The sequence below is a fragment of the Populus nigra genome, chromosome 5 (genome assembly GCF_951802175.1).
Source record: "Populus nigra chromosome 5, ddPopNigr1.1, whole genome shotgun sequence".
Lineage (NCBI taxonomy): Eukaryota > Viridiplantae > Streptophyta > Magnoliopsida > Malpighiales > Salicaceae > Populus > Populus nigra.
The window spans coordinates 17,000,923-17,012,788 of NC_084856.1; the positions used below are offsets into that span (position 1 = coordinate 17,000,923).

Here is an 11,866-nt window from a genome sequence, read left to right on the forward strand (position 1 = left end):
TTTTTTTAAACGCTAAAACACAAGGCAAATTCGTTATTCATAGACACAGATCACTATTTACCATGAGTTCTTTATAATTAAAACACCTTCAACGTATTCATATTCTATATAAATATCAGTTAATTTTAGTATATTAAAATGTTTAAAACCAAACTATAAAAGCTTCTTAACTCTCAAAATAAATTCCAGTTTTTAACTACTAAATTTTACTAATTAGAAATAATTTTTTAAAAAGTTGTAAAAACTCTAAAAAAAAATAATATTAAAAACATACTAGAACTCTTTGGTAATATATCAAGAAGAGACAACAAACTTTGAGGCTAAAAAATATTCAGGCGAGTTGCACTTTTTGGCATGTTACTAATTAGAAATGATTTTTTATAAAGTTGTAAAAACTCAAAAAAAATAATAATTAAAAACACACTCAAACTCTTTTGTAATATATTAAGCATAAACAAGAAACTTTGAGGCTATAGAAGATGTGGATGTGGGTGAATTGCACTCTTTGGTACGTTATTTGCTAGATACGCATCCACTGTTATGAGAATGCAGCGGAAACATAAATATTATATATGCTTGGGAGAAGGAAGTTAGTATTTGGTACTTACACAATGCAGGAGAAGGAAGTTTGAATATTGACTGGCCAACAGGCTATGATATATGCTTGCAAGTAGCAAGAAGTCTAGCTTATCCGCATGAGGAGTCAAGGATTCGAATTGTCCATAGAGATATGAAGGTCAGTAATATTCTGCTTGATTCTGATCTCATTCCAAAAACTTCAGATTTTGGTTTAGCCAAACTTTACAATGATAAGAAGACCCGTATAAGCACCCGTGTTGCAGGAACAATGTGAGATCTTGGACTGCAAAACCCTTCAATTTCTTTAAATTTAAGCAATCATCCTTCTACTCAAATCATGTCTAGAAGCATTAACTGTGCAACCATATGTACTAGTGTTATTGACCCTGTCAGTACTAATTTAGTGGATATCTTGCTCCGGAGCATGCGATGCATGGACACCTGAAAGAAAAGCTGATGTATTTGCATGGTGTTGTGGCTCTGGAAATCATAAGCAGAAGGCCAAGTTCGGACTCGAGCTTGGAAATGGAAAGGATATACCTTCTTGAATGGGTATGTTATATGACACTTGTAACCCACTTACTGCAAAATTTTTGCCACATTTCACTCTGGCCAGTTTATATCAAATCAATTGCATTTCATCAATATAAGTGGTTACTTTCATTTCAGGCCTGGCACCTAAATGAAAACAACCGTGAAGGTGAGCTAGTAGACTCCAGATTATCTGAATCTAATGAGGAAGAAGCAAATTTTTATTTACTCAAAGCATTTTATGTACTCAAACTTCACCTATGCTACGGCCATCAATGTCGTGTGTCGTTGCTATGCTATCTGGTGATATCGAAGTGAGTAGTGTAACGTCAAAAACTGGATACTTGAATTACTGGAAATTTGATGATACAAGCAGCTTTATGAATGATGGTGCAACGAGAACATCTGATACTAGCCACTACAATTCATCTACAAGCACCAGCATTGAGAACAACACAGAATTTCACACCAAACACCACCGATCCCATGCTCAATAACATTATCGGACAGGGCAGATGACGATTTTCTTGTATCAGTGCCAGTACATTTTTTTTTTCTTTAAGGCTTGTTCTGAAAGTTCACATGCCTGTTCTATTAATGGATTTGTGCAATCATGTACATAATTACAAGACACACAACGACCGCTGTTTAAAATGAGTTTTCCTTTAGGTTGGAGTCTTAAATCTTGTTACTGGTGAAATGGAATTTCTTGAAACAGCTATAACATTATCATTGATATGTAAAGAGGAGGTGGCGATCCTTATTTAGCTACACGTATTTTGCAGCCCGTCCAGGATCCAGCAAGTTCCTAAAGGAGTGATTTGATTCTGATTTCTTCAGTTTTATCAGATGTGTTTAGGAGATGTGCAAGATACTATTGTCATTAGCATAGTTGATCTCTATGTTTCCTTTTGATGTTGAATACAAATTCTGTGCTGTAATGGTAAATGGGCAAGGAAGTGGAAATTTTTCTGAATTTTGGTAGGATGTCTTAACTACATGTTTTTATAGTTCAAATCCCTTGCATGTACTATGAAACCGGACTCTGTTTCTGTTGCCATTGTCCCTCATAGAAGCCCTTGCAAAGAAGAGGTGGTGTCCACTGAAGTATTTGAAAACTCTTCATGCGGTGGATATCTATACCTTTCTTCACCCATGAAGAGAAGAGAGCTGATTTTCATCTAAGCCTTTGCAGCTATCCATTCTGGTCACTGTCATTGACTTATTCGGTGTGGCTAGGTCTCAAACTAGAGAAAAGGGAAAGGAAAAAAAACTGTTTCAATTAGTATTCTTAATTTCATGAATAAAACAGATGGAACCGTTTTTATCTATAATCTACCGATACTCCCAGCTAGGTAAACAACAGCTGCATTAAGCCTTAAAAATAAAGAAGAACAAAAGAAAACAGATGGGCTCTGCAATTCAAACTTCAGTATTTCATTTGCCAAAATTTATTAAACATATCACAAATTAGAATCGTCAAAGAGCAAGAGATTCGTACTTGTTTCAACATTAATTCTTTCAAATAAAATTTTCCCAAATTACAGAAACAAAGTAGTTTCATAGCTCCCCATCCAATTCAATGACAGAAACAAAGGGTCTTCTGCCATGGAAAACCAAATTACATAAAAAAAAAACCCCATTTTGAATCCAATCCGATCAATTACACAGAATAATCCTTGTCAACCCTAGAACAAGACAAGACACACTAAAGAAAAACAAAGTAACAAAATCCCTAGCAGACCATTTCCTTACAACCTTTGTTTCAACTCTCAAACTCTTAGCTCTTCGAAGTGCATCAACTTCTTTCAAGAGATCAAACTCCCCTCCTTTCTTCTTCAACTCCTCAACACACTTAGCCAGCAACTGACCATCTTCTTTCTCTCTCTCTAACAGCTTCTCTAAATGGCATTCAATATCAGTTTTATATCTAACAGCCCAAATAATCCCTAAAGAGCACAGAAGAGAGCACAATGAAGGGATCCATGATCTCTTGCAAGATTCTGACCCTTTAGCTCCAAAAGGGTCTTTCGAGGATGCGTTGAAGAGAAGAAGCAAAGAAATGGAGTGGAAAAGGAAGAAGAATATGTAAAGTTGAGTGATTTCTTTACAGACTGAGTCGATTTGTGTTTCTTTGAGAGAGATTCTGTTGAAGATCAGTTCTTCTTCTTTTAACCATTGTTTTAAAAGAAGCTTGTGCGTCGGTGTTTCTGCAATTTGGTGAAGTGGGTGTTGTTGCTTTGGCTCCATTGTTGACGACGGGTTTGCGCTTTGATCTGCCATTGAAGTATTTGTATTTGTAGAGAGAGAGAGATAGAGATTTGAGGGTTTGGAGAGAGAGATACAGTAATGGTGACTTTGATTTTGAAACGGTAGGCCTTTGAAGTATTTCAACGCAACGGTCGAATTGGGAAAGTTTTTGAATAAGTCTGTTATTGACAAGAATGCCCTTGGTCGGTGATTTAAGAATAGGAGCGTGGCAACTGGCAAGGTTTTGCAACGGTTAATTTTAAGATGTGAGTGATAGAGTATTGCGAGAGATGATGGATTCGTTTTACGAGACTTGTAACGGTCTTCTAAACTGTGAGATATTCTTCTTCTTCTTTTTTATATTTTTTTCTTTTCTATTAATCCGTTTTGCTGGGAAATATACTCTTTACTCCATGAAGAAGAAAAGAAAGAAATATAACCTTTATAACCGGTTTAGTTTAATTATTCACATTCTAAATTTATTTTTTAAAAATTATTAGTTTGAGTATCACAAATCTCAAAGTTTCTAGAGATTTATATTATCATTAATTTCAGAACCCTATAAAATTAGTTGAGATACACATAAATTAATCCGAACATCTGCATTAATAATAATAATAATAAAAAGCTTTACCAAATAATCGTGTGAAGGGTAATTACTTACTAGTTGATTTATTTAAATAAAATACTGATTTAACCATTTTAATAAATCATGGAGTGGCAATAATAGTGGAAGGAGTGAATATAATACTCTTATTTATTTTTATTTTGTATTGGAAGAAAGGATTAAAATCCTAAAGCAAGAAAATTACGGAAAGCACATTTTTGAAAAACAAAGCATTTTTGTGTCTTTTAAAAGAAAATTAAAGCAACCTCAAATGCATGAACAAAGAGAAAACACAGTTCCCTATCATTCAATCAGCTCAAAGATTTGCTTTCCAACATTTTTGTTTTTTAGGATGGAAAAACATGAAGAAAAAACTTTGACAAAAACAATGATTAAAGAAGTGTGATAACAATTCATTTTTAAAATATTTTTCGTATGAAAATACATTATAATAGTTTTTATTTTATTTTTAAAAAATTATTTTTATCATCAGATTCAAAAATATATAAAAAATAATTTCAAATAAAAAAATATTTTTTTATAAAATGTCATTTGAAAGGCAATTTCAAACTGCATCTAATTTTGAAAAACAAAGCATTTTTGTGTCTTTTAAAAGAAAATTAAAGCAGTCTCTAATGCATGAACATAAGAATAAATGTTCTTGTCTAAAGAGAAAACACACAGTTCCCTATCATTCAATCAGCACAAAGATTTGCTTTCCAACCTTTTTGTTTTTTAGGATAGAAAAACATGAAGAAAAAACTTTGACAAAAACAATGATTAAAGAGATGTACGAGAATAGTTAATTTTTAAAATATTTTTCATATAAAAATGCAGCATAATAATTTTTATTTTATTTTTAAAAAATTATTTTTATTATCAGATTCAAAAATATATAAAAAAATATTTCAAATAAAAAAATATTTTTTTTTTATAAAATGTCATTTGAAATGCAATTTCAAACTGCATCTAATTAAAAAAAGAAGACTAGGTTAAACTTAAAAGGAGTGAATGGATTTATACACCATTCTTCTCACAGCTTACTAGTGATTAATATGTAATATTTGATGAATTGAAAGTAAGAGCAAGAGCACATAGACTAACCTCATCATAATTTGAGGTTTGTGCATTTCCTAGCTCCGTCTAAGAAAAAGGTTAATTAAAAATTAAATGTGAATAGAAAATCTTATTTTTTATTAAATCTTGTTTAGTATCATAGACAACTCTTTGAATTAAAACTTAATTCTGAAAAGGGCAATATATGAATTTGCTCCCTAAGCTATCAACAAGATGTCAATAGAGTCTCCATATAAAAACCTTTCCCATTCGAGTCCCCGATCTATTAATAATCATGACCCAATTAATGCCACTTCTAAATATTTTGCTTCTAAGATCACAAGAGCCGAAGCCCTATTTATCTTGAAATCACGTTATATTTGTGAAATAAATTAACAGCGGAGATTAATTGAGTAATGTTTGATGGATAGGGTACCTGATTAGGAATTATTTTTGTTGAGGGACTTATTTGAGAATTTTGTTGTAGTTTCGGAAGCATCAACTTTGCTACGAGAGCCTCGAAATAAATAATATATTACACCGTTGTACACTGACAGTACTTGCTTAATCGATTGACCCAGTTGTAAATTAGTTCAAGATATTAGACCCAGCCCACTAAGAATTAATTTACTGTCGACCAAAAATAAAAATAAAAGGGCCCCGCTCACATATTTGACGAGAAGTAGCTCCTGCTTGGACTTTGGAAAGTGCACGATTGGGAGAGAACATGTCCACCCGAAGATTCATCGTGTACATGGGTAAGAGAATACGAGAATATTTGAAATTACAGTAATGATTATTTAAAAAACAATTATTGAAAATTATTTTATAAAATTTATTTTTAATATTAAAATGATTAAAAACATTAAAAAAATAAATTTAAAATAAAAAATAATTTTTTTTAAAAGCACAAGAATATAAAAGCTACAAGAAAAATAGAAATACAATCGTCAACAACAAACGATCAACAACTCAAACAGGCAAATTACAATTGCATTAAGTGTAACCCTCTCAAATCTTAAACATATTGAAATCTTGTCATAGAATTGTTAGAGAATAATATAAATTATATTTTAAGATTTCACATAATAGCTTAATCTTTTGGGTTGAATTGATTCTTTAACATGGTATCAGAACTTTGATGACCAAACAATTACGAATTTGAATATCACCATTTTTATTTATTTGATAAAAATTAAGTATAAAATAATGTATATTTATACAAGTTTCAAGTTCAAACGGTTTTCACTTGAAAATATATGTTTTGTTTTTTACAAGAATATGAAGTATTAACTAGGTTTATAGGCGCTATGGAAACATAGGTTGTGGTTTGCAGGTAGTAAATATTTTATAGGATGTAGACTTGAACATATAAACAATTAGTAAGCTAAGAGTTAATTACTTCTTTATTCTTCTTAGTTGTCTTTTGGAACATTAAAGATGATGCAGAACCATGTCTGTTTCAATGCAATGAATATAAATCCAAACTTTTCTCTTTCATATTCCTCTGTACTTAATCAACTAAAGCATGCATGAAGCCTCGATTTCATATGTTATTTGTTATTTGTTTTTTTGAATATTTTCTGAGATAACTTGTAAATTGATTTGGATTGAATTAACAATATTTTAAGAACATTATGGAGCTCTAGTTTTATAACTTTGCGTCCTAAAATCTATACATGATTTTAACTCTGATCAAGTGAAAGTTGTGAGATTAGGTTAAGTCACCTTAAGTCAATAGTGCACATAAAGCAATATTATAGACTTCATCTATGCATGAAAACATGCCGAAAAGGTGCTTTATTAGTTTTGAAAGGATAAAAAGAACAATAGTAAGACTACTACAAGCTTCTACTCAAAACACTCTTAATTAACCTTAGAAATGCTATTTTTTAGAAATTCTATTTTTCTTTATTTTATAGATTTAGACTTTGATGTCAACACTTACGAGAATTCTTTACTAGGCTGATATAAAAGGTGTTTCTTTTAAAATGCTTTGAGAGAAGATTTAGAGGGTGTATAGTATAAAGATGTGATGATGTGTGGTGTGTGTCTATAAACAATCTATTTAACGCACAAAAAACAATCACTAATAAAAAATAAAATAAAATGTTAAATATATTAGAAAATAATATAAATCATATCTTGAGATCTTATCTAACAGTTTAAGTTATTAGGTTAATATGATTCTTTGAAATGATATTAGAACTTTATTGACCAAAAGATCACGATATGATTTGTATAATTCTCTAACACACTCCTTTAAACGAAAGTTTTTTAGACTTAAAACTTGTACATGTTCACATACTTTATACAATTATTTAAGAGAGTAGAAGTGTTGAGATTTGAACTCGTGATCGCTTAATTATTAAGACTCTAATACCATATAAAAAAATCATCTCAACCTAGAAGTTGAAGTTATTAGATGAGATCCCAATATATTATTTATATAATTTTAACAAAAGATATCCTTTGACCTATCTTTAAAATATTTTTAAGTGTTTCACAATTCAAAAACTTCATGCTTTTGATATTGCTTATTTTTTTGTTTCTTTTAGAATCAATAATAGCAAAACACCATTTATAATTCTTGAAGAAATGAAAAAAAATCTACCAATAAAAGTTTTACTATGAGAAAATATTGTATTCTTTGGTTTGTATTTTTCATTGATACAAAAGAATGGTAGGTGTAGGGTTACAGGGTAACATCTTTAGGTTATTATGGAGTGATTCTTAGGCTAGTATTATGAGATTATGGTTTACTTATTATATATAAAAAATAATCTAAAAAAGCTCATATGTTCACATACTCACATCCATATTTGGTAGTAGATTCTTACAGTAAAATTATTATTTTACTCTTGATTGACAAGCTCACAAAGCTTGGGTTTAGGAGTAGGAAAGTCTTTTCTATATAATTCATTAGTCATTATAAAAAAGGAGGGGGTTAATTAGTATTCTTATTTTTTTTTCATATTGTAATTACTTAATCACCGTTGAATTAAAAAAAAAAACTTGTTCATTGGATCAAGGGGCTTTTCGGGTTTTTCAAATTTATTTTTGTCAAATGAAATCATTTAAATGCTCCTAAAAATAATCTTTATTAGCTTTGAATGCAATGACATTTTAGTTATTTTGTTATGATTTTTTTTCTTATTCTCATATGGAGTCAAGAGAATTAGGTCTTTTAAAATATATAAAAATATATTTAAATTCAAACATGGCTATCGTGGTAGCTAGCAGGTGTTGCCTGCGCCTTTCGAGTGGTGTTTTTGGACCCAAAAAAACTCTAAAAGTCAGCATTCAAAATGATTTTCGATGCATCTCACTACCTTTGTGACAGTGGTGAGACAAGGTAGTGAGGAGCGTGTAGTGATCAGACTGGCAGTTGAGCTCCAATAACGTGTTTCTTCTTCCCTCCCTCTTTCCTCTCTCCCCTCATAGAAATAAAATGTTGGTCATTGCAAAAAAAAAAAAAAAAAGACAAAGAAGTCTGGTTATTTTTTTATTGATTTAAATTAGATCCTCATTTTTTTCCATTGCAATGTATTGGTCTTAAGTCATTTTTTGAGTTAATGTTTTTTAAAATTTTATCCATTCACATTTGATTTTTATATTAGATTTGGTCATATTCTTTTAATTGTAATGTATTTAGTATTGAATCCTTTATATTATTTTTTTAATACCATCCCTTGACATTTGATATTTATATCAAATTTGATCACCATTCTTTTGATTATTATTTTTAGTTTTCTTATCATTTTCTTAATTGAAATTATTTTTCTATTTCATCCCTTATAATTTTTTTTATGTGAAATTTGGTTCTCATTATTTTCAAATCTACATTTTTTTTCTCTTATATCCCTTTTTTAATTTGTTTTTTCAGATTTATCCCTAATTATTTTGGTTGGTTGGGAATTTTACATTTTTTTTTTGCCTTTTATGCTATGATTCAGCCGCATGATCCTTATCACAAGTTTTGAAGGTTGGAACGGATTAACTTTGGTCATTTTTTTAAATTTCTTTCGTCATCATTGAGTCCGTTAGAAATTGGCATTCTTTATTTTTTTACCTTTTTTTTATAGAGTTATTCCAATATCATGCCTCAGGTCATGGATTCAACAGGTTCACCAGATTTGACTCATACCTATATTTTTTCATTACTTTTAAATTTAGCTTTTTAATATTAAATTGGTTTGAGAATTGAGCTTTGTGATTGTATTCAGTCTGTTTTCTACGAAATTGTCTCAGTCTAATGACTAGGTTACAGATTTGGTTTGATTTTTGTTAAAGTTAGATCATAAAAAATTATATTCACCTATGTTATAACCTAGACAAACTCACATACTGAGTCAATTTATTTTTTGTTTTTGTAATTTTTTTTATTTTGTCATTCGTCATTTTTATTTGTAGGGAATTGAGATTCATATTTTTTTAATTTATCTTTTGTTTTTATAATTTTTTATAATTTTTTCATTCGTCATTTTTATTTGCTGGTAATTGAGATTCATATTTTTTTTCTATGCAATCATTTCATTCTAATTTAATTTTTATTTTGTTAACAAATAAAATTATTTAGACGTTTTAGGAATATTGTAAAGATATATTTTTATAATATTACAAACATTCATCTTTCGCATGAATCGTTATTGTTTTTCTGCTTTACTTGTTGTCAATATCTTATTTTTTAATCATAATATTAAATTAACTGAGTTTATTAAATTGATTTAAGTAATGGCTAGAATCTAAGATTTTTTTTTAAAACCTATTTATATTATTTTGATATGTTTTTTATGGTGAAAAAAATAGATATTACCATAGAACGGCGTTCTATCTAATATCTTCTAAATAATGTACGTGTGATCCCTACCATCTTTCCCAATCACATGAAATCCCCGTAATGTATCCCTGCAATCTTTCTCAGCTCAATTTCCCTTGATAGCTCAGTCTAACATACTATTTTAATAATTTATTACAACAGACTATTCAATATAAGTTGGATTAGAACATGAAATATAAAATTTGCTCGCTTGCCTAGGATTAGTTATTACAGGGCCATGAAACTACAGCAAGCAGCCAGAAATTTGAGAGGCAAACGATGACTGGAATCATGCAACAAGCCCAGACAGCACTGAAACCCTATAACAGGACACATTTGAGTGATGACGAGCAGCAGAAATAGTAGAACTCTCTTCAAATTGCAAACAAAACAGATCCCTGGCCTCTTGCATACAACCCCAAGCCGCAAATTTGTGTGCATCTCCCACACTTTGCTTGAGTACAAACATGTAAAACAAAGCCAAGATAAGTAGAGAAAGAAAATAAAAAACCTTGGATGAATTGAAATATATGTAATAAGCCACCAATGTTAGATAATACATTGCTTCAAGAGAAAGAGAAAAATATGAGAGGAATTCGACTGCTGAAATGAATGAAAAATGTGTCTTTTGTCATGTTCGTTTATAGTGGTGGATGTTCAGGTGATATAATCTCTAGTGCCACGATTCATGTGGATGTGAGTGCCTAAGAGTGTGTTTGGTTAGACCACAGACCCCCCAGTGCCTTTTTATTTATTTCTTTTCTGCTAGAAATGGCTCCACAGAAGCCTTTGCATTTAGTTTGGGTTCCCACTTTCAATTCAGTTTGGTTTATGTCCAGTCCCTAAAATTTATTAGTCTCGCCACTCTCAAGAATTAAAAAAAAAAAACTAATTTTGGCAGATATATCATTGTGACTCACTCTGGCCACTAAATTTGTTTTTACACGAAAAGCAAGGAAGATAAAGAGGGAGCAGGGAAAAGAAGAGAAAAAAGTAAGAGGTTGCTGTAGCGCCATGTCTTCTCTGACAACATTGTCGTGTAATGGAGGGATTGATGAAACAATTCCAACAATTCTAGAAGGGCGATCTCGGGTTAAAAAAAAAACACCTACACGTCATCCAAATAAGAAGATTTTTATAACGAGATCAAGTAATCTTCTAATAACTAAAATCTTATACAACCATTAATTTTAAAATTTATAAAATTAATTAAGATACATAAAAATTAATTTAGATATCCAAATTAATCTAAAAAATAATTTCCTCACATGTGTTTTGAATGGACTAGCTATTTTTTTAAAATTCAACCTCTTATTATTATTTTTATTTAGTCATTTATTCTTTGATTGATTTAATTATAATTTTTTATAACTATTCATTTTTTTTATTTGATATCCAACTCTTTAGTTTGGTCCCTAGCTTCATCTCTTTCCATCCTAATGAAGACTATGAAGAAAAGGGGAAATGAAATGAAAAGGAACTTTTTTTTTTAATTTGGTCTTTCTCTAATAACTCTTGGAATTTTTATTGGGTCCCGATTCTTCTATGGCTATGATGATTGATATTAAATTTCATCCCACTCAAGCCTTATAAAAGCCAAATTAGAGAGAAAGAAAAGATAATGAAAAAGACAACCAGCCAAATTAGGTTAGCTTATTATAATTATGTAATGACTCTACCTATGTATTTAGCAAGTTAAACTAGGATGGCGGGGGACAATGTAATATGGTATTGTCATTTTGTTTTGCTCAGTAATCTTTTTTTTGTGAATTTGTTCTTTGATATTTTGTTATTTTATATTTGAGCTTGATTGAGTTAGATATGAGTTGAAACAACAATGACATATTATCACTCCAACACAACTTTTCCTTAACTAAATCAGGTTTTGAACCGGTAATTAGATCACAATTGAGTCATTTGATCAAATGGCACACACTCAACCAACTCCAAAACAATTTTAGCCATCAAAATGATTGATTTTTGTACTGAATAGTTCCATATGATAAGAAAATTTCAAAATAGGG

General features: G+C 30.2%; 1 protein-coding gene across 1 annotated transcript; it reads right to left on the reverse strand.

Moving 5' to 3' along the window:
• Window positions 1–2,611: 2,611 nt before the first annotated feature.
• Window positions 2,612–3,488, reverse strand: LOC133694222 (uncharacterized). The gene has a single exon (XM_062115686.1). The coding sequence runs from the start codon at window positions 3,391–3,393 to the stop codon at window positions 2,770–2,772; it is 624 nt and encodes a 207-aa protein (XP_061971670.1). The 5' UTR covers window positions 3,394–3,488; the 3' UTR covers window positions 2,612–2,769.
• Between the last annotated feature and the right edge of the window lie 8,378 nt (window positions 3,489–11,866).

Bases quoted from the DNA above. Each gene is read 5' to 3' on its own strand.
- LOC133694222 (XM_062115686.1), bottom strand. From the start codon at position 3,393: ATGGCAGATCAAAGCGCAAACCCGTCGTCAACAATGGAGCCAAAGCAA.